Genomic DNA, 21,794 nt, shown 5'->3' on the forward strand with positions numbered 1-21,794 from the left:
ATTAGATGATATCAAAAACAGAATAGCTACTATCTATTAATTTGCAGATATCTTCAACCTCAAAAGGAACTAGTAAGAAAATATTAAGAGATATCTTCTTTTAACAGATCATTACATAAACATGAGTACACTCTCAACCATCCAATCAGAGTTCATATGGTAATGCAGGCTAAACTAAGGCTATAGAAGATTGATTTTTCATAAGTAACTGGCTTTGTTGGTTTATCTATAGCTAATTGGTTAGCATGAACACAAGGAAAGATGTATGTTTAATATGACATTTATTGTTTTGAATGTACAGTAGGCTATAATAAAGACTTAACGGCCAATAATAAAATTCAAACAACAGTTAAGTAGATCCAAAAACCAGTTCATACCTACCAGCCAATCAACCACAATACCCAGAGATTGAGATTTTTGGTGAGCATTCATAATTCCTTGCAACCAAAAATTCGGAATTTTAATCTGCGTCTGAGAATGAGAGTCATGTCAAAATAAGAGTATATTATGCACTGTTACATATGCCTAATCATTATATATTTTTTACTCTAATACCATTGAAAAGTTAGGCCATTATTATATTGTTATTTTGAAAATGGCCTTCTGTAATTCAGTCCGTTTCCTGTGTCATCTCTCTTTGATATGTTGTTGGTTCATTAATATTCAACATAGTATTTGCATACTGATTATTTAAATAGTACTAGTATCTATTAAGGTAAGGATATCTTTGATCTAAAATGTTACTAACTAAAAAATAAGCACTAGTTCTATTTTTTTCTTAACAGTACAATTAAATACTAGTCAATATTGGAATAAGTACTAGTATCTAATGAATAAGTACTAGTATCTAATGAATAAGTACTAGTATCTAATGAATAAGTACTAGTATCTAATGAATAAGTACTAGTATTTAATGAATAAGTACTAGTATCTAATGAATAAGTACTAGTATCTAACAAATAGGCACTAGTACCTAAAAAATAAGCACTAGTAGCTAATGAATAAGTACTAGTACTTAATGGAATAGAAACTAGTATCTAAAAAATAAGTACTAGTAGCATGAAAATAGATACTAGTAGGGTTTAAGGATTAAATGTTAAAATGGCTTGCCATACACACCGTTGACCTGTTTAAGCAGACTGGAAAACAATGGCTTTTTCTGTACAGTAAAACTGCCTCTAACGTTAAGGAGATGCGTGAGTTTTCTTTTCAAGGAAGGACACGTTTCCAGCAGTTGAAACATTTCAGACAGGGAGATTCAGAACGAAAGTGACAAGCACCTGAAGGGGACCGAGGGGATGAGAGGTGTCTCAAGGGAATGACAGAAATAGACCAGTGAAAACAAAACAAAAGCCTTCTGATTGAAGTTTCAGTAACATTCCCCAAGGTTTTATGCTAACTGAATGCTATTGTCTTCTTTCCAGCACATTTTCTGCCATTTTTAGAATAGGGAGGAACATTTTATTTTTGTCACTTTTTCTACTGAAGTTATACTCTGTTGCTGTCCATGACAGAATTGTACCCCCCTATGAATTTTTATTTATTTATTTATTTATTACATTTTTGGCAAAGCTGCAGCTTGTTAACTGACACTGAACAAAAGTTATTTCAATATTTAATTTGACTATTTTCAGCTATATGGTGATTATTATCTGATATACATTTTCAAAGGCTATAGCTGTTAGCTTACTAACTAAAGGCTTTCTGAAAACATAACATAATTAAATGTTTAATTCAATCATTTAGACTCCATAAAGCAATGTTCTGTCATTTCTGATCGGGCACTGAATATAGTTACTCTGCCAATGAAATGCCTTGAGGATTCGGCATGGGGATATGATTTTTGCAACACACTGTCTCTATTTCTTTTTTAATTGTCAGTCTACAGTACAAATGTGTCGGATGATCTGCCATTGAAATGAAAGCTTGTTTTGAAAACAACACAAGTAGCGTAATCAATCACCGGCGTAAAATATCTGAAAGATATTAAAACTCAAGCCCATCCTTGTTTCAGATGGATACTGGGACGGAATGGGCCACGCTTATTGTAATGGACGTGATTTGTCCCTGTCAAGTAAAATTGAATAAGTGAACTAAACTAGAGTAAAATGAATGGAGAGTGAGCGATAAATAAAACAGTGCAGAGTCGGGAAGGCGGAGTTATTTTAAGCTGGTGACGGATTGTATCTTTGTTGAGCTGGAGCTCATTTGCATGGCAGCAGGCACATAAAGATGACCTCACTCTTGCTTTCTCACACACACTCTCTCTCTTTCTCTCTCTGACACACAAGCGCGCACACACACACTCAAGAGAGCCAGACAGAAGGCCACTGAGCAGCAGGGAGAAATATAATGTGTCTGTGTTGCTCCACAGCTGAGGATATATTAAAAATAGCAACCCGTTCTGTTTTTGCAGTATGTATATTTTGCAGACTATGCATATTTTCTGTATGCATATATACAAACAATACCTGTATGACCTTTTATATTCAGCAAACTGTGCTTTAGTGTAATCACACAAAGCAATGCTCTTGAATCGACCTCCCATTTCAAGATTGATGAATGAACCGGAAACTCCTTGACTCATTATTCGCCAAAACAGGAGACATTTTTAGATAAAAATATCCTAAAGATATTAATGTATACATCTCCTATGTGATAACTGGTCAAAACTTCCTGAATTAAACATGCAATTCAGTGTGAGGTCATGTGTCAACAATGCAGCATACTATATTTTTTAATTAGTTTTTTAGATTATTTCCATGGGATATTTTTCTGAACATAACCGAGCAACTAGTTGTCAATGACGTATGTAAACGCACATCAGAGATGTGTCTTCTGTGTGTGCGGTGCAAACAGGGAAAGAGGTTTGAGCCTTGACTCATTCGTGTTGCCAGAAAAAACACAAACAAGATCAAGCCCAAAATAAACCTAAATAAATCCAAAAGCTTTACAAGTCAAAAATATCGTGACCCATATTTTAGCAGCTCCATAAAAACTGGATTGCGCTACTCTGTGAAGCAGCCTTCCAGTACAAAACACAACGCCTCTGTCGATACTGATCTGATTAAAAAAGGCTTTGGTCGCTGTAATATTACTTTGGTCAAGATAGCCATAGTGAATACCTAAAGCACACAGGCTATTGTTAAGTCACGTTCCATGCACACACAGAGAACGATAATTTAGGGGATTCATGTCCGTGTACTTAGTAAGATTTTTTATCTTACTAGTGTACTTTAGTGAACTACTTACTAAAAATCTTACTAAATAGGTACTAGTATCTATAGAATAAGTACTAGTATCCATTTAATAGGTACTAGTATCTAATGACTAGTACTAGTACATGATTCATGTCCTAAAGCACACAGGCTATTGTTAAGTCACGTTCCATACACACACACAGAACGATAATTTATGGGATTCATGTGCGTATTTAACTGTGGTTGTTATTTCAGAAACTTTATAGTGTACGTGGCTAGTGTATACTTCGCAGTAAGCTGTATGCATCTATCATCCCATCCCGAACATAACCAGCGCCTCATCAGCTTCCATAATGGCAGAAAAGCAGCTTTAGCGCTAAGATAAACTGTCCATTAGGTAATGGACAAGCATATCTCTGCTCTCACCCACTTGCTACTCACGATCAGTGAGAAACTCCTGATTAATACTGGCGATGCTTTGGAAGGGTTTGGATTTAAATGCTTATTTCACTACTTTGCATACCTCATTTATCATCAGGACCTTGAGCTCTAGTATTTCTGTATCTGTGTAGTGTGTCACCATACAGGAGCTGTATTGTTTTGACTATTGCACTCATGAAGTTATTGGATAGCTCTCAAAAAAAGGGTTAACCCACCCCTAATCTTGCGCAAGTAAAATATTCCTGAAATTAAAGAGAGCGAGAGACTTAAGATTCAACTCAGCAGCCAGCTGTACATACTTTACGAGATTAGCCGTATAAAGCACAGAAGACTGTAATGTTCAGGTCCAGATGTGACTTTGTACAGTAAACAGTGACATCATGTAAAATAAAACACTTTCATTGGTTTGTGAACTACATGCTGTTTCTTTTCTTATCACTTAGTTTTATTGTATAGTGTATAGCGATATGACCCGGCAGCACCCCAGATACTATCAAAACACTCCATTCTTCGCGAAAGATGGATAAAAAAAACGCACAGGAATCAAAAACCTTGAAAAAATTATATACGACCCCGTCAAATCACAGAGATGCCGATTTCTCACGGGGTTAAGATCACAGACAACCTCCGCAATTATTACAAATGACTAGAGCTCACCAGGTAATACTTATCCCGTGCGAATAGGGCTTTAGAATTAGTTTTGCAGAGTGGTTGGGGCATGAAGAAAAATCCAAACTTTCTTGTCATAAAATCCAATGATTTCAATGGACATTGTGTCTTGCAAAGGCTGAGAGGATATATGGAAGGGTTTCTGAAAGTACTTATTTTGTTATACTGTATATATTAACAGGGTTCCCATGAGTCCTTGAAATCCTTGAAAGTTTGTGAATCTGGAAAAAAGATTTCAAGGCCTTGGAAAGTTATTGAAAATAAACACACATAGATACAGATCCTTGAAAATGCTTGAATTTATTCCATATTATTCCCTCCGGTCCGTTAACGTGTTATTTCACAAACACTTCGTGGCCTATGCACACTAGCTTGCTTGATTTACGTTAGTTACACGCATTTGCAAGTTACGTTAAGTGTTTCCCGCGTGTGGTACTTTTTGTTGTACGTTACCATGACGTTCACGCGCACACAAAACAACTACGATGGAACCTCAACGTTTCACAGACACACTGTGAGACACTGCAAAAATAGTCTGGTTACATGAGCCCAAGCTCTTTTAAATAAAAGCCATGCAAAAGTAAATATCAGATCATTTGAAAATACAGTTTAGGAGGATGTACCGAATATTCTTCAGTTTTATGCAAAACAGAAATACCACAAATAGAACATCAGATCTCTGTCATATGGCCAAAAATAAATGCAAAAAAAAAGTTTTTTTGCATAGTTTGACACATGAAAACTGTAACAATGTATCTTACAAGGTATCACGATGTAACCTTGCTCTCTATTGAAATGTGTCCCATTTAAGTCCTTGAATTTGAGGGTATTGGACCTGGAAAGTCCTTGAAAGGTCCTTGAATTTGAAGTTAACCAAGGTGTGGGAACCCTGTATTAAGTAGTATATGCCTTTGATGAAGGAAGATGCTTTTTTTCGCCACGTAATTTTGTAGTTACGGCATTTACTAGCAGGAACTAACTGCTGAAAGTCGGCAGCCAAACAGTGACCCCCAGTTCTGAACCAAGAGAACATTTCAAGCTTGTTATGATGTAATTCCCTCTTCTCATCCACTGACATGACTTTACCCTCTTCACAAATGCGTTTATCTTGTGTTAATGTCAACATAGTTTAAATTCAGCATTAAAGCCATAATCCAGATGTACTTGAAGACATTCATTTGAAAATTAAATGGAGATTAGTTTTAATTTTCCTATCCTATAGTGTATTTTAGTTAATTTTTTTGAAGTCACAGACCTAGGCTTATCTGAAGAACCTTTCTAATTTATTTGGTCTGTATTAAGATGAGTTTAATTGAAAGTTGTGTTGCTTTTTGACTTTTCCTCTTGAACACCTCAAAATTAACCTTCTGTGTCTCTCATTAGGTGAACTTTGTGGTGTGCCAGCTGTTCGCCCTGCTCACGGCTTTCTGGTTCAGACTCTACCTGCACCCTAGTAAGACGAGTCCCTTCATCCGGCATGTAGTTGCCACCCTGCTGGGCTTCTATTTGGCCCTCTTCTGCTTTGGCTGGTGAGTGTTTGTCTGTTTCATCCCTCATATATCTCAGATCCATCCACATTTGATCCATAGCAAATGCATTTGGATCTATGAATTGCATATCATAGCATTGATAGGCGGTTAGCGAGCCATTCAATTTATAATGAGGCTATGGACTGCTGGCAGAAGACCAGAATCTCCTCAGAAGCTACGCTGTGTGCTGCATGCTGGAAACTTGAGAGATGCTTTGATGGAGCAGTTTGTAGGTCTGTTTATTGATCTGTTTTTATTTTTTTATTGATCTGTACACCTTTACAACACCACACCATTAGTGTAAGAAATATGTCAATTTTTTAAGGAGGCCTGTTTTGGTTTGGTTTGGTTTGTCAGGACTGAACCATAAATGCAACTTTTTTTCCAAAAATGTATTCAAATTAAATTAGAGTTGAACATAACAGAAAAGCTGCATTGAGATGCATGGAAGGAGTCGTTAGTTAACAGGTAAAACATGTACAGTATGCATTGGTACTATTTGTATTTTCAATGTTGACTTTAATAGTTTAATGTTACTGTGCAGTTAATGAAATGAATAAGGAAAAGCAACCACCTTTTCCGAAGGCCTTTTCAAATGTTTGATAACAAAATGACGAACAAAAATACTCTTCATACCTTAGTTTAAAGATTTAATATACATTGGGATCAAAATGTTGGAGACATATTGGAAACCTCATATTGGACCCGGTGAAAGTTTTTTTTTTTTTCTGACTGTTGACAGTAATTTCTGATTTATAGAATGATAAAAAGAGATTCCCTTTGTAAATATCTTTAACTCTATGTCAACAGATGAAACATAATTTTGAACCTGGCATTATCCAATGTTTACATTTCTGTTCTGATAATGTATGAAATTAGTGCATATTTATTTAATTAATTAATTTGCATATTTAAACATAACATTTCAGAAAACCTGTAATACAAAACAATTGTCTCACTGTACTTTGATTAATCTATTGGGAAAGTATGGTGATATCTATTATAGTTAAAATTTTACCCTATTCAAACTTAATACTAAGACATTCTGAGATTCATATTAAATATGAGTGTCTCAAATGTATTTATTTTTTTCTTTTCATGTATACATTTCATGTATTTTTATGTACTAATGATAATGTACTTTATAATGGCATATTTTGTACTAATAAGAAAAGTGCAAAGTAAAAGCATAAGACTTTTAGACCTCGGATAGTGTTTCAACATTAACCAAAATAAAGACAGACCAAATTTACATAATCAAATCACTTTTTTTATCACAAGGTCAAAGTGTGATGAATTGCATTAGTGGGAGTCATGCTCAAGCTGGCATTTATTGAAAAACATCTGACCATACGGAGCAGTATATTACAGCTCTCTGAGCAAAGGTCAGTCTACCCAAATCAAACAGGAAGTCTTTATGCAATGAACATGACAGCAAGAAGAAGTTTACCAAGATCTAGAAGATGCTAATGTGTGGTACTTGCGCATTTTGGAATGCATTAATTTTTCCTCATATTGTAGTAAGTACCAACTATATCAAGCAAATGTCTTTTCTATTTGTGTGGCAGTGTGTGAGGGGGTTTCCCAGCAGCTGTGACCCCATTGAGATGATGTGCTATCGTCACATACTCAGAGAGTTTGTTTTTCTCTGAACCCTTCTCTGTCCAGCAGAGGCTCATTCAGTTTATTATTTACTTTCTTAATGTGAGTTCCAGGTGTTATTGTGTGGGATTCATCAGTACATGTTATTGCAAAGTAAAAAAAAAAGAAGCTTTTGTGTCAACGAAATGCAATTGCTTGCCTCACCCCTCAAAAGAAAATTCTCTTTTTCCCATTATATAGGCATTGTGTAAGATAGCTCTAGCTCTATTCTAGTACAGACCGCCCACTTTTTTCACAATCCAAACAATTCCAGATGGATGTTTCTTCTTTTGGATGGTGTCGATTACAGCCTTTTATGTAGGTCTACTAAATTTTGTGCCAAATTTCTGTTTGCAACATGCTTTTTCTTACAGCGGTTCAGCATTGTAAGACATGTTGTGCACACAAATTAGAGTTATTTTGGATTTGCTATATGACGCCGTAAAGCCAAACATGCACTGCGAGCAAGCGGCATGACAAAGCTATAACACTTCAATTTGCATGAACAAAGTGTAGACAATGCAAATAATCGGTTAAGTTGTGATCTTTATTTAGTGAAAGTAGCAATAAATTCAATCAGCAACTCCTTTGACCACTTGTCATGCTTAGGGTCATGGGGATGCTAGGAAACACCCTGGATGGCACAGCATATATGTTAAAGCAAATATCTCATCATCCAATCACATGGCAGCAACTCAATGCATTTAGGCATGTATACATCGTCAAGACGATCTGCTGAAGTTCAAACTGAGCGTCAGAATGGGGAAGAAAGGTGATTTATGTAACTTGGCATGGTTGTTGGTACCAGACGGGGCTGGTCTGAGTATTTCAGAAACTGCTGATCTACTGGGATTTGTACATGGGCTATTTGAGATTGTCTGTCTTATGTTATTCAGAAACCCAATTCTGTCCTGTTCAAACTGATTGTCATAGTTTAATAAAGTTTTATGTCCATACTCCTTTTATTGGTATCCTCTTCTCCTTGTGCTTCATTTCAGGTATGCCTTACATTTTCTGGTACAGAGCGGTCTTGCTTACGGCGTTATGATCTTCACAGGTGTGGAACACATGCACAAGTGAGTACCGACCTCACAATTCCCTACACCATCAAACGGCCCTGCTTTCAGTAACAGGAACAATCTCATGTCAAATCACAAATGTATTATTTATGGCATTGGAACAGTGTTCTCAACAGTGTCATGACACAGTCATCAAGCCATCCAGTTCACAATATGCTTATGAGTTATTCATCTAACCCTGCGTTTGGTTTGTTGAAGAGTAATCCATGCCGCTCTCACACATCCATTTCATTCTTTTGAGTAAACAGCCCCGGGGCAACGAGTGAACGTCTGTTTTTATCATTGTTTCCACAAGTTGTATGCTGAGTGACGGCTACCTCTGATCTGAGGTCAGATGTGCTGGACCATGTGTTTGCACTGCCGCTCAGGGCGGTACCAAAAATAACCAGTGCTGCTCGATAGTGATTATTATTAAAAACCAAGTCAACACTAATGTGTAGTGTGTACTGAATCCTAGGCCATGGCAACAAAAACAAGGAAAATACTGACACGATCATATGATTTCATTACGGATTTCTGATTACCCCAAATAACCCCAAATCTGAGAGATTTAGATAACTGTACTAGGACACCTGACCTTGGCACATACTTCTGAACATCCAGCCAAAAGGCCTTCCAGCATGGTTTGTGAACTTCGGCTAGTTAAAAAAGGTCATTATGACAAGTTGACCGTCGGCCTTCTGCCCAGATGTTTGCATAACTGCATAATTATCATACAAGGAGTTTGTCCTCGTGTGCTAAACACACAGAGCAGGTATAGTGCATACTGTAGAATGTTCTGGGTTCAATACACCACCTCACATTTACCTCTTAAAAAAAATCATAAAAACCAGCAAAAATCAATACTGGATTTAATTGTTGTCATTTCCCTTATTTTTACATTTAGTTTCCCTTTGCCATCCTCTAATGCTCATTAAGAGTTCATCTTTAAAAACAAAACATTACAAAAAAAATAATAATACTGTTAAATGTTAATAAACATATATCATATATATTATTTATTTATTTTATTTGTAATTTTTTTAAATAAAATCTTAATATGAATTTTTCATACTGTAATGCTGTGATGCTCAAATTCACTTGTAGCATTTAATTTTTTTAATTTTTAAATTTATTTAAACACAATAGTATAGAATTTTAATATCTACCATTTGTTTATTGTATTATTTGAATTTCATGTGTGTTACCCTGATAGTGTTTTGTGTTGGTATATTTTTAGGTAAAAAACTGATTTTGATTTGTTCAAGTAGTTGGGTATATACCATTATATCACTTAATAAAATGTATGGTTATAAGTTGTAAAATATACAGGCACTAGTTCCATCCCATAACATTTTTTATGGTGAATTTCTGGCAACCACGACAGCTTTTTTTATCGTAAATTTAACAAGATTTCTTTTTTCTGTGTAACTGGTTTATGGTTTATGTGGAGCAGACTCCATGTGAATTATGTCTGTTGCAAGTAACCAGAACTTTCCACCTACAACAGGACACTCCTGATAGTTTGTGATTTTTATAGTTTGAACCCAGTACATTCCTTTAACCTACTGGACTTTGCATTGCTAAACTAGACAAACTAGACCTTGAAACAACGTATTTTGAACCGTGAATGTTTCATATTAGATGCAAGATAAAGTTTTAGGTCACAGTCATCTGTAGTTTGCACCGATTATGAAACAAGTCACTTTTCCTTTCTCTTGGCTGTTTATCTGTTTTCTTCTAGGTAAAAAGCAGCAACTTGTAAACTGTTGAAGACTGATAAGATGAACTTGTGCAGGAGTCTGTGGGGATGATAGAGACATAGACTGGCCCTGTTCCCTGCAGTGAGAACAGAGAGCGCATTAGGGATGCAGCGCTACAGAACAGACCTTTTGAAACTCCAGGAGACGATCAGTCAGTAATAGAGTGATGCCATGCTCCACTGCTCAGGGGAGATGAGAGGGCAAAGCAAAGGATGAAGGGAAATTGAAAAACAGGGGTGGAAAACCACTAAGGAATGCACGATATGTGTGTGTGTGTGTGTGAAGCAGAAAGCAGAAGTATCTATTTTGAGAGGTTCACATTACTTAACTGGTTTATTACCTGTAATCATTAAGTCAGACTAACAATCAAACTGGCATAGATTAGCTGCTGACGTCATGATGCAAACACTTCATTATATAAAAAAAAACCCTGAATACTCCATACTCTCTCTTCTCTGGCCTTAAAGCCAACACGAGATGACATTCGCAACCCATTTTATTTCCTAAATGTGATGTTTTTAACAATATAATAACTGGTTGGTCGTACTATGGAACTTAGCAGTAACTTGACGAATTTATGTGGATTTTTTTTTTCTTGCAGCCACGAACTGTCAACAGGATTTTTCCTGTCCACAATATGATTGGAATCACTTCCAAAAAAAGGAAAATACAGTGTAACATGTGCAGCACAATCTGTCATATGTGACCCTGGATCACAAAACCAGTCATAAGTCGCACGGGTATATTTGAGGCAATAGCCAACAATACATTGTATGGGTCAATATTATAGATTTTTCTTTTATGCCAAAAATCATTAGGATATTAGATAAAGATTATGTTCCATGAAGATATTTTGTAAATTTCCTACCATAAATAAATAAAACATTTCTTTTTGTGAGTGAATGGAGCACAATCGGGAAAACATAAATGGACAACTTTAAAAGCGATTTTCTCAATGTTTCGATTTTTTTTTTGCACCCTCAGATTCCAGATTTTTAAATAGTTGTATCTCAGCCAAAAATTCCTATCCTAACAAACCATACAGCAATTGAAAGCTTATTTATTCAGCTTTCAGGTGATAAAATAAATAAATAAAAAACATGTGACTGATTTTATGGTCCAGGGTCACATATAGGCTACATAAAATTATAATGAAAACATTAAAATTGTGTGCTTGGGACATGGCTTTTAATGGTGAGACTTTTGGTTTTGTATAAGGCTCTCAAAAATTATATTAAAATTTGGATTTATCGTATCGGCCAATATATCAATTATCGGCTTTCAAATATAAAGAATTATTGGTTATCGTATCGACCGAAATTCTCATATTGGTGCATCCCTATTTAAGACTTACATGCACAACAAAAATTACTGACCCCAAACTTTTGAATGGTAATCATTGCTTTCAATGTCCTTACAGTACCTTTAACTTACCGTCCCACTTGTGTGTTGAGCTTCAGGATGCGACGCTGAACTCTGTTTAATTTGCGTCAGTTTACATGGGCTTGCTAAAGAGATGCTCATCTGTGGCGGGCCGGATTTAAATCCATCTCAAATCGTTTCAGAGGGCTTTTCACGATTGGATGGCTATCCTATCATAGAAAATGCAAGAAGTGACCAGGTGTAAACAGGCCATATGATTTGAGGCAACTTGAGTGACAGTGATAGTTGGTGTGGCAGCAAATTTCAGGTTTTTTTATGCAAATAATTAAAAACACAGACAGGCAATGCAGACAACTTGGCAGACAACTACAGACCACTTGGTGACCTTCAGCGATTGGTGTGTGAAATATGCTTTTAGAGCTCTAATGGCTGTCTATTTATTGACAGCTTGATTCTTTGAGCGTCAAACTCAGGTTTAAGAGTTTAAGAATCTATACAGATTAAATGGAGCATGGTAAGCTTTCATACTGAGGTCTTTCATGTTCAGCCTCGTGAAATATGTGAAGTCACACACAACACAAGACTACCCTCTATAACCGTGTGCCTTTAACTTCTGCTCTGAGAGTTAAAGAGTTTTGGTGAAAGGTCGTTCTCTCAGGTCTTGTTCTATTGCACAATGGTGTGACTGTCGCCCGTTTCATTAAAAATGACACGTTTATGACGTGATATATTGCTTTAATATGTTTCCACTCAGGCATGTGAGAGAAGGGTTTTATGGCGTAGACAAGACCCCCATCTAACAGCTGCTGATAACGCGCCACCCTTGTGTCTCACCTTTGTAAATTATCATCTTGAGACTTAGTGCGGCGGTTGTTGCCAAATGAAAATGGAACTAGAAATGAGAGAGAGAGAGAACTGCCCTCATCACGGGTCATTGGAGCTCTTGTCTGCCTTATTGGAGATGAATAGTGTAAATGTATATTTATAGATGGGCTACTGTAGAGTGTGAGTCCTTGAAAGGCAGTTTATGCTCTCTAGTGGAGACTGTGTCAAGGGAAAGAGGCTGAAAAAGATCAATAGGTTATGCACAACATGGCACTTTTGGAATGGAAGTCACAACTTTTTCTTACAAGGAGCCAATCGCTTTTTTGAAAAGAGATGGCTGTATATTTAATTAAAATGCTATTTTAAATGAAAATTTTAATGTCTTATTTAAATGCAATGTTTTTTTTGGCTTTTTTGGCTTTGGTTTGTTTTTGTTTTGGGTTTTCTTGAAAGCCAATGTGTGACCGTGAAAAGATTTGTGTGCACAGATCACTTTTTTTGTCACTGATTTAGTGTTAGAAAGTTAGTTTGCACTTTCAATATATTGACTGGGAAGGGATTTCTGTATACTACTGCGAGTATACAGCATGTTTCTCCCTCTTAACTACTTCAAGGTCTTGATAAATTGTGGCATTTCTTTTTTGTTTAGAACCAAGTATTCCTGTAATTCTTTCATCTTTTATGAGTTTAATAAAGAACTCTCATCTTCTGTCCAAACATACCGCCCCTATCTTTAAAGAATGATCGACTTTTACGTACGCCAGGTGACCTGAAAAACCACCTCATGCAAGCGTAAAAACATTTTTGCGAAATTGTTGTTTCCATTTGGCGTATTTTCAATTCGCAATTTCAATTTGAGCAGTTTGAAAGATAAGAGAGTTCTGGGAGGGATTTATACCGAACCATTTTGACAACAGACTTTGCTCAGGCATTTCAAAACAACCAAAATGCATTTCAGATGCTGTGCAAAAAGATCATTCTGCTGGTTAGTCCAGTTATGTCCTCCCATCGCGCATAGTCACTTTTTAATGCGCATCGTGGAATTTATTCGGTAAATGTGTTTCCATCTTAGTTTATGTGATTTCTTTATAGATTTATAGGTTTATAGATTTCTTATCGGATAAAAAATGTATCCGACTAAAACGAGCGCATACGTTTTTTTTAATGCACATTTTTAGAATTTATGCTCATCTTAGCATTTCCATCCAGCAGTTTTTGATGCGATATCTGAAAATGCGCATAAAATATGTGGATTTAAACATAGCTACTGATAGGCTGGGAAGAAAAGTGCTGCAACAAGGTAAAATATGTGAAAAATAATGTGCAATAATGTGTGAATAAACTATTCTAGTAGACCCCAAAAACAAAATCAAGACTCCAAAAAGTCCATAATAGGTCCCTTTAAATAATATAATTTTTTTTAGGATTGTATTTTTAATGTTTCTAACATCAAAATCAAGACTTTTCTAAATGACAGCCTACATCTGAATTTGCATACTTTTGTGCATGTAGTAAAATAATTTTGTAGGATGTAAACACTCGTTTGCATGTGCATGTTAGCGTTATCATCTACATCCATTATCTTAAAACTCATTATTATTGAACAAGTTGATAGAAAACATCACAAACTTTTTGTTTTGCAGTTGTGGTCAATATTAGCTGAACAAAAAAGCATTCAAGGATGCACACTTAGAAAATCCACTAAAAATGGTATACCATCCAGACATTTATGGCATACTATGTTATATACTTTGGATTTGGGATGCGTTCTACATTGAAAATCACAGCCCATCTTCTAACTGTACAATGTTCCCTATGCAACTAGAAGGCAACCTCCACACAATCATCCTACAGAATGCTTAAACAGAAGAAGGTCTTCTTAGTACACACAGTGCTGCTCACAGCTCTGATGAAGGGCCTAGTGTTGAGACAGGGCAGGCACCGCCTCTGAATACTGCGAGTGGGACTGTAGACATGTTAAACCGGCTTTGTTTGAGGCAAAGACAGAAACTACGTTGCCAAGAATTTGCCCACTGTTTCCTGGTGAGGAATCGGGGGACTTGGCTGCCTGAGTCAGAAACCTGAATGTAGCATACCAAACGTTCTGCAGCTGTGTGCGGTTGATAATGGGAGCAAATTCAAAGGCTTTTGCCTCAAACTGAGGCCATGCTGAACAGCAGTGGGTCTTTGATCGCTTTCAGTGGCTGTTTTTGATGGTTAATATGCTGCATAAAAGATCTGATTGTGGGAGGATGTTAATAAAGCCGAGTTGAAGTTATGGCACGAGTCTGATAGTGTTGTTCTAACATACCGCTTTAGGCAGCGATGTAATTGAGAAGCCTTGATCACTCTCTCCACTCACAAATTTGTTGTAGTATGCAAATAACCTTGATGAATTAGCTTGTATAATATCAGATATCAGATGTGAGCTATTTGCGGTAAAGTGGGGGCTCGGGCTATTTTAAGATAATGGCGCCAATTACTAAATTGAAATTAACCAACAAAATAAGAGAAAAATACTAATGGAATGGAATGGAATTCAGTGAGAGACATCCATTTCTAATCTCATAAATTAAATTAAATCAGTTATTTTTCTAATTTTAACTCAGTCTTCTATAAAATGACTCATTTGTTTAGACTGCCAAAAGTAAGTCAATAGGGAGAAGTACTTGGGGGTTTATTTGTTATGCAGGAAATGGAAGGATAATTTGGTGCATTGCATTGTGGGATACAGTATTTTCACACTGTGTGGTTTATGTATACTGCACTTTTTGCATACATAACATTTGAATAGTGCCCACGATTTACACACTGCTGAAATGAAGTAGGCCTAGTATGAATGTGGTATGTTTTACCAAATATAGCCTTTTTTTCAACTTTTCCCCTCATTTGCCGCCTTCTCCTTAGATACTGCTTTGTGGTTACGCTGGGATATCTCAGTTTCTGCCAGGTCACCAGAATCTTTGTGTTTGACTATGGCATGTACTCAGCTGACTTCACTGGGTAAGTTATTTTTGTACTGGAATCATTATCATTAATGAAAACTGAGTGGAAATATTTTTGCTAACTGAAAAAAAAAAGAGAAAGCTTTTATTCTTTTATTCCGCAAGTACGAAATTGATTAAATTAATCAAAAGTGACAGTAAAAACTTTTATATTTTAAGTAAATGCTGTCCTTTTGTAATTTTCATTCATTAAAGAATCCTGAAAAAAATCTAAAAATGTAAATCCACAAAAATAGAAAACAGCTATTTTAAATGACAAAAACATTACTATTTTACTGTATTTTTTATCAAATAAATACAATGGTGAGCATAAGAGACTTCTTTCAAAAACAATTATAAACTTTTACTACCCAAAATTACCCAAAACAGTAGTGTACAATTTATATAAATACCAAAACTATAATTCTAATAAAAACAAAAAATCACTGTTTGAGAAAAAAAATCACTGTAACAAATATCGTTTGTTAATATTTTGAATTCAATTTAATTCTGCTTTCATTTTAGTTTCAGTTAAGTTTTAGTAATTCTGTTGTTTAATCTTTTTTTGGAAGTTTTTTATTTTTATTTAAATGTCTATTGTTTTTATAAATGTTTATCTCAGTTTTAGTTTGGTACATCAGGTTAGGCCAAAACATTTTTCATATTTTATTTTATGTCAGTTAACATTTATTTATTTCAAGTAAAGAGATTTTTTAAATAGTTTTTGTTAACTATATTAACGCTGATATAGTTTGTTCTATATAGGTGATATATAGATTAGTAAAGTGATATAGACAAGTAGGTGATATAGACTAGTGATATAGACTAGTAAAATCTATATATTTAATAACATGCCTCAAATAATGTTCTTAGTCTTTCCTTCCTGTGACAGGGCATCACAGACAGAAGCTAAAATAGTTTACTTTAAATTAAATGAAAATTAAATTAAATTACAGTTTGTGTAACCAAATAATAACTGGGTGGAAATTGGACACACTGCGTGACTTTTATTTATAAACGAGCCCGAAATAGGCCGGGACTCTTATTTTGAAATGTCTATGCTCATTCAAATTCAGATGAGGGAGATCAAATATACAGTCTTAAAACCGTATACAACATGTTACTATATACACACCGGTGCGTCTACATGCACCCTCAGAATGATTCGGTGCTAGTTTTACCTCAGGATCAAAGCGGATCAGAATTATTTACACCAAGGTGAACTCAACCCTTGAGAAACTGTGCGAAGATGTGGTCAATACAGCCGTTTAATAATAAATGGCGAATAGCTGTGTATTGATAGAAGTGGAAGCGCTCACGTACATATGGATCCAACAGACTCAACTTCAGATGTAAACAGGATCTCACATACACACTTTCCTTTTTCCCTCTGTCTCCAGGCCCATGATGGTCATCACACAGAAGATCACAAGTTTGGCGTTTGAGATTCATGATGGTTTGTAACAGTTTTATTAATCCCATTCTCATCTTCATGGTTGCAATAACTGGCATGATTTTTTTACCTGAAATCTTTCTACAGCTCTATTGTTTCTATCTATGCCCATGTTAGAGGCTCTAGGAATTACATAAGGGCTGTTAAACCCTGCTGCTACACCACGTCCTCGTATGCCATTGATTTGTACCATTGCTGGCTCTGCACTCTAGTGAGTGGGCCAAAGTGGTTAGGGATGCCAGCTGGATGTTGCGCTTCACAGACCACACTTACCTCATCCAACACACTATATCGCTTATTATGCAGCTTGGTGAAATCTGTTTAATGAGATACTAATTGTGCTGCATCACCACATCATTTTTGCATGATCTGGATCATTGATAAAGGACAATGAAGGTGATTTTTACTTCCTCTGAGTTTGTGAAAGAGACCGGTCATCCAAAATGAAAATTCTGTCATTTTGACACACCATATTTGAATATACAGTATTGTTCAAAGTTTGGAGTCTAATTTTTTAAAGAAATTAATGTTTTTGATTTTTCTTTTTTTGATCACCAAATCGGCATATTATAATGATTTCTGAAGGATCATGTGACACTGAAGACTGGAGTAATGATGCTGAAAATTCAGCTTTGCCATCACAGGAATAAATTATTTAAAAATATATTAAAATAGAAAAACGTTACTTTAAATTTTAATAAAATTAATTTTTGCTGAATTAAATTGAATTTTTATTTTATTTTTGACTGTATTTTTGATCAAATAAATGCAGCCTTGGTGAGCATAAAAGACTTCAATAACATTAGTATATTAACTAACATTAACTTACAATGAGCAATACATTTGTTACAGTATTTATTAATCTTTGTTAACATTAGTTAATAAAAATACAGCTGTTCATTGTTTGTTCATGTTAGTTCACAGTGCACTTGCTGATCCCAAAGGTTGGCAAATGTCTTTTTTTTTGGTCTGAGATTTGAAAATAGTGTATGTGTCAGTCAGTTATATGGTACTTTTTGTAATTTTTGAAACTTGTCAGCCCCTGGTCACCATTCAATTTCATTGGATGAAAAAGAGCAGCTTTGACTTTCTTGCGAATATCTTCTTTTGTGTTCCACAGAAGAAAAGGGTTTGGATTGACATGAGTAAACATTTTTGGGTGAAATATCCCTTTAAGCACAAAGGAATGAGCAGCAGAGGAGGCATGATGGCATGAACCCAAGAGAAAACCACTCTAGTTTTATCAACAACCTGCAAATCTCCCATGCAAACAATGCAACTGATAAGCAAACTAGATTGCAGGCCTTTCTAGCATATTTTTACATACTTAGTCAACCACAGAGCTACAGAGCTAATCGCTGTGATATGAGTCACTTTTTGAGTCACACAGATCACAGTCACCACATTTTCTTTAATAGGGTTTTTGGGAAGATTAAGAGAGCACATCCCATTTCTATGAAGCAGTTGCTCACAGAACAGCTGGCCTGGCTGAAACGGCAGCCCAGCACTTCTGAGCGGCCTCCGCATGACTTGCCCCGCTCCACTGCAGACAACACACATGACATATTAATCCATGTGCTTTAATGAAGTTATGCAATCATCTCCTCCCTCCGCCACTTTAGGGAGAACTGAACTCTGACTAAAAACGTGGCACTCTGATAATTTGGCAAATGATCTTTGACTTGTGTTAGACTAATGTTTAATTATTCTTAATAATGCTGACTCATTTCCAGATTTTGGCCTACAAAAATACGTCATCCCTGTAGGCACTATATAGGAACTGATTCAAACCCGAGTCTCCTGCATTAGCGCACCATGTGTCAATGTGTCTGTAGCTATTGTGCTAACAACTAGGCCATGGTTCTGCTGTAATGTAATTCAGTTCGTTGTGCTATTAATACATTTGTGTTTCAATGGGTCTGTGTAGAATCTGCCCGGTGAACAAATATCATGAGGTGTTGTTGATTCTGTCGCATTTGCTGAAGGAAGAAGAGTGGAATTGTGTCTGTGTACATGGCATGCTGCTGTTGGTTATGCAATTCCCAGCAGCCATTAAAACCTGCAGAAGCTGATAGGGTGACTAATCTAGTTGTCAGTGCATCGACAGAGATGAATGAAGAATGGCTTGATCTCTTTTCTTCGCTAACCCGAGAGACTTCACCGCTCCGGGCTGGAGCAGAGCAGCTCAGTGCTTCAAAACACAACATCACTGCCCATAGACTCTTAGTCTTAATCAATGTCTACAGTCAATGGTAGTGTGTGTGTGTGTGTGTTAGGGGTATAACGGTACATATATTTGTCCCGTCACCACTGCACGGACGTCATGGTTTGGTGCATGCAGTCAGACGACGAATACAGTCAGTCACAGGTGATTCACTCTCCTATCCAGAAGGGGGCGCGCGAGGTCATGAAACATTGTTTGCTAACGCCACAACAGTAAAAAGTGCAGAAGATGATCTATGTACCAACCCAAAACAAGAGTTCAGATGGCACGCAAGAGCTTGCTACTAGCCTACACGCAGAGTTTCGATTCATTTTTCATTGCATGTTTGCAATATTTGCATTTTAATCCGTTGGGTGGACGCTAAATATTTAAATAAACTGCAATCAGTTTGCTCTCACTAAGCCTGTATAATAAAAAAAATGTTTACATGTAACTTTAAAAATGCTGAACGTGTAAGCACAGCTACGTGATTTCGTCTCTGTTTGTACTTGGCGAGCGCGTGTGATTCTGCATCGTCACATGGGCTTCATTCACACATATTTGCTGTATCAGAGTATAACTGCTGTTTCTGCTGGTCAGTGTGAACCACAGGAACCCTCTGGCCTCAAACACCCCCCCCCCCCCCCCCCCACACACACACACACACACACACACACACACACACACACACACACACTGCTGCAGTACTGCTGCATTATAATCAAACAGAACAGTATTTGTCATCTCCGTTTCTCAACTTCTAAATGTTTCTAAATGACAGTGTCTTGTGAGAGTGTGTCTGATGAGTTTGGGCCTGTGTTTGTGTGTTTTTCCCACAGGCTTGATGAAGAGGGAGGAGCACCTAAAGCCCAATCAAAAGTATCTTGCTGTCAGGTATGTGTGAAAGGTATGTTTGTGGTTGGGATGAGGTCACTCATTTACTTTCTGCTTCTTTTGAAAGAAAATCAACTTCAAACCCACACTGACAACAGTCAAAAGGACATGTATGAACATGTAATCTAATTAATAACACGATGTGGCGATTAATAATCGAATTAATCGCACATACATTTCCCCCCAAAATGTCATTATTGTGTTAAATGAGAAAAGCATCAAATAGACAATACAAGTAAAAAATAAAAAATAAATAAAAAGTTTCATTTGATTCAACATAGAATTTATTACACAAACTTTTAGGCTTCAACGGCCGGGAGGGTGAGTAAATGATGACAGAATTTTCTTTTTTGAGTGAAATCCCTTTAATGGGTTTTTTATTAATATGGAAATATGAAATGCAATTTCTTTAATTAAATGATACTCTAGTTAAGAAACTAAAACTGCCAGTAGGTGGCGGTTAAATGTTGAAATGAGTAAACAATTCAGTCATTCATTCAGTCAGTCATTCATTCATCCATTCATTCATTCATTCATTCATTTCGTTCAAATGGCTGATTTATTTAGGAAGTGAAGTAGCTCTCTATGAATGTATTGCTCTCTATGTATTTTTGTTGGCAACATTGAGCAAAAGCAGTAATATTGTGTCTAAAATATAACACAATATTAACTTCTCATTTATTGAACTGTATATAATAAAAATCATCACATTTGAAACAATCACATTTGCACTATTAGCTATTCGGGACAAAAACAGCACTCGTGTGATATTGCGCTTGTTACTCGTGTGATATTGCTTAACTATATCATGATATAAATATGAGACAAACTCATACAGAGGCATTTTTGCCCTGATATCTTGAATTTTAGGGGCATTCTAACTGCATTCTATAGGCTATATATATATATATATATATATATATATATATATATATATAGAAACACATGTTGAATACGTGAGATATATGTATTTGCATATATGCATGCAACATTTTAGAGGTAAATATTTGTCTTCTAATCATGGCAGAAAAATGTAGACAGATTCAAGTTATAACGTCCTTCTTACTGATCAAATGCTTGTTAGTCCCCTCAGAGAGTGCACGGCATTGTTTAATAACAATAATTTTGAGTGTAATATGGCTCTGCATTGCACAAATAGCAGCATAGCACTTGAAGAATAATTTACAATCAGGCCCTGAAGGCTGTTGCCAAGCAACTGAACATTCCCGCCGGATCATGTGAGCCGATTTCCACACAGGAAGTCGTCAGGATTCTGAGGTTTCGGAAGTCACACCCTACAGTTAATGAGTGCAGTTTTGAACAATGTTTGTACCACAGCCGTGTGGTAAATGTTAACCAATATGTCAATGTTTACATACTGGTTGAGTTGCATTCTTGTTCAAACATGACACAATTTCCTACAAACACTGAGATCTTAGCAATCAAATCAAATTCCTGTAATCTTACTGTAAAACTCTCATATGTCATTTTATTAAATTGTTGTTCATCTGTTTTAAAAGAGTAATAAGTACAGTGTGACAAAATGCTACTCGACTGTTAATGACAAACGTGTCAGATTAATTTGAGCAATGTTTGTTGGTTAAAAACAAGCAATTTATCCAGAGAGTCAGTAGTATGTAAATAACCTCATTACAAAATAATTTTGATGTCATTTTCATATCGTTTTGGTGCTTTAAACTGTTAATAGTTTCTAGCTTATAGCGCAGCTTTTTCAAAAAGGTTGCTTAACT

The 21,794-nt window shown here is 36.0% G+C and overlaps 1 protein-coding gene across 1 annotated transcript in view; it reads left to right on the plus strand.

The window, feature by feature from the left end:
- mboat2a (membrane bound O-acyltransferase domain containing 2a) overlaps positions 1 to 21,794 on the plus strand; it is a 61,936-nt gene that overhangs the window by 29,061 nt on the left and 11,081 nt on the right. The window contains exons 2-6 of the mRNA XM_082143295.1: positions 5,694 to 5,839; positions 8,479 to 8,556; positions 15,417 to 15,512; positions 16,894 to 16,949; positions 19,989 to 20,043. Coding sequence (XP_081999421.1) covers positions 5,694 to 5,839; positions 8,479 to 8,556; positions 15,417 to 15,512; positions 16,894 to 16,949; positions 19,989 to 20,043 — 431 coding nt within the window. The remainder of the gene's footprint in view (positions 1 to 5,693; positions 5,840 to 8,478; positions 8,557 to 15,416; positions 15,513 to 16,893; positions 16,950 to 19,988; positions 20,044 to 21,794) is intronic.

Source organism: Leuciscus leuciscus (genome assembly GCF_965113295.1).
Source record: "Leuciscus leuciscus genome assembly, chromosome: 17".
NCBI lineage: Eukaryota > Metazoa > Chordata > Actinopteri > Cypriniformes > Leuciscidae > Leuciscus > Leuciscus leuciscus.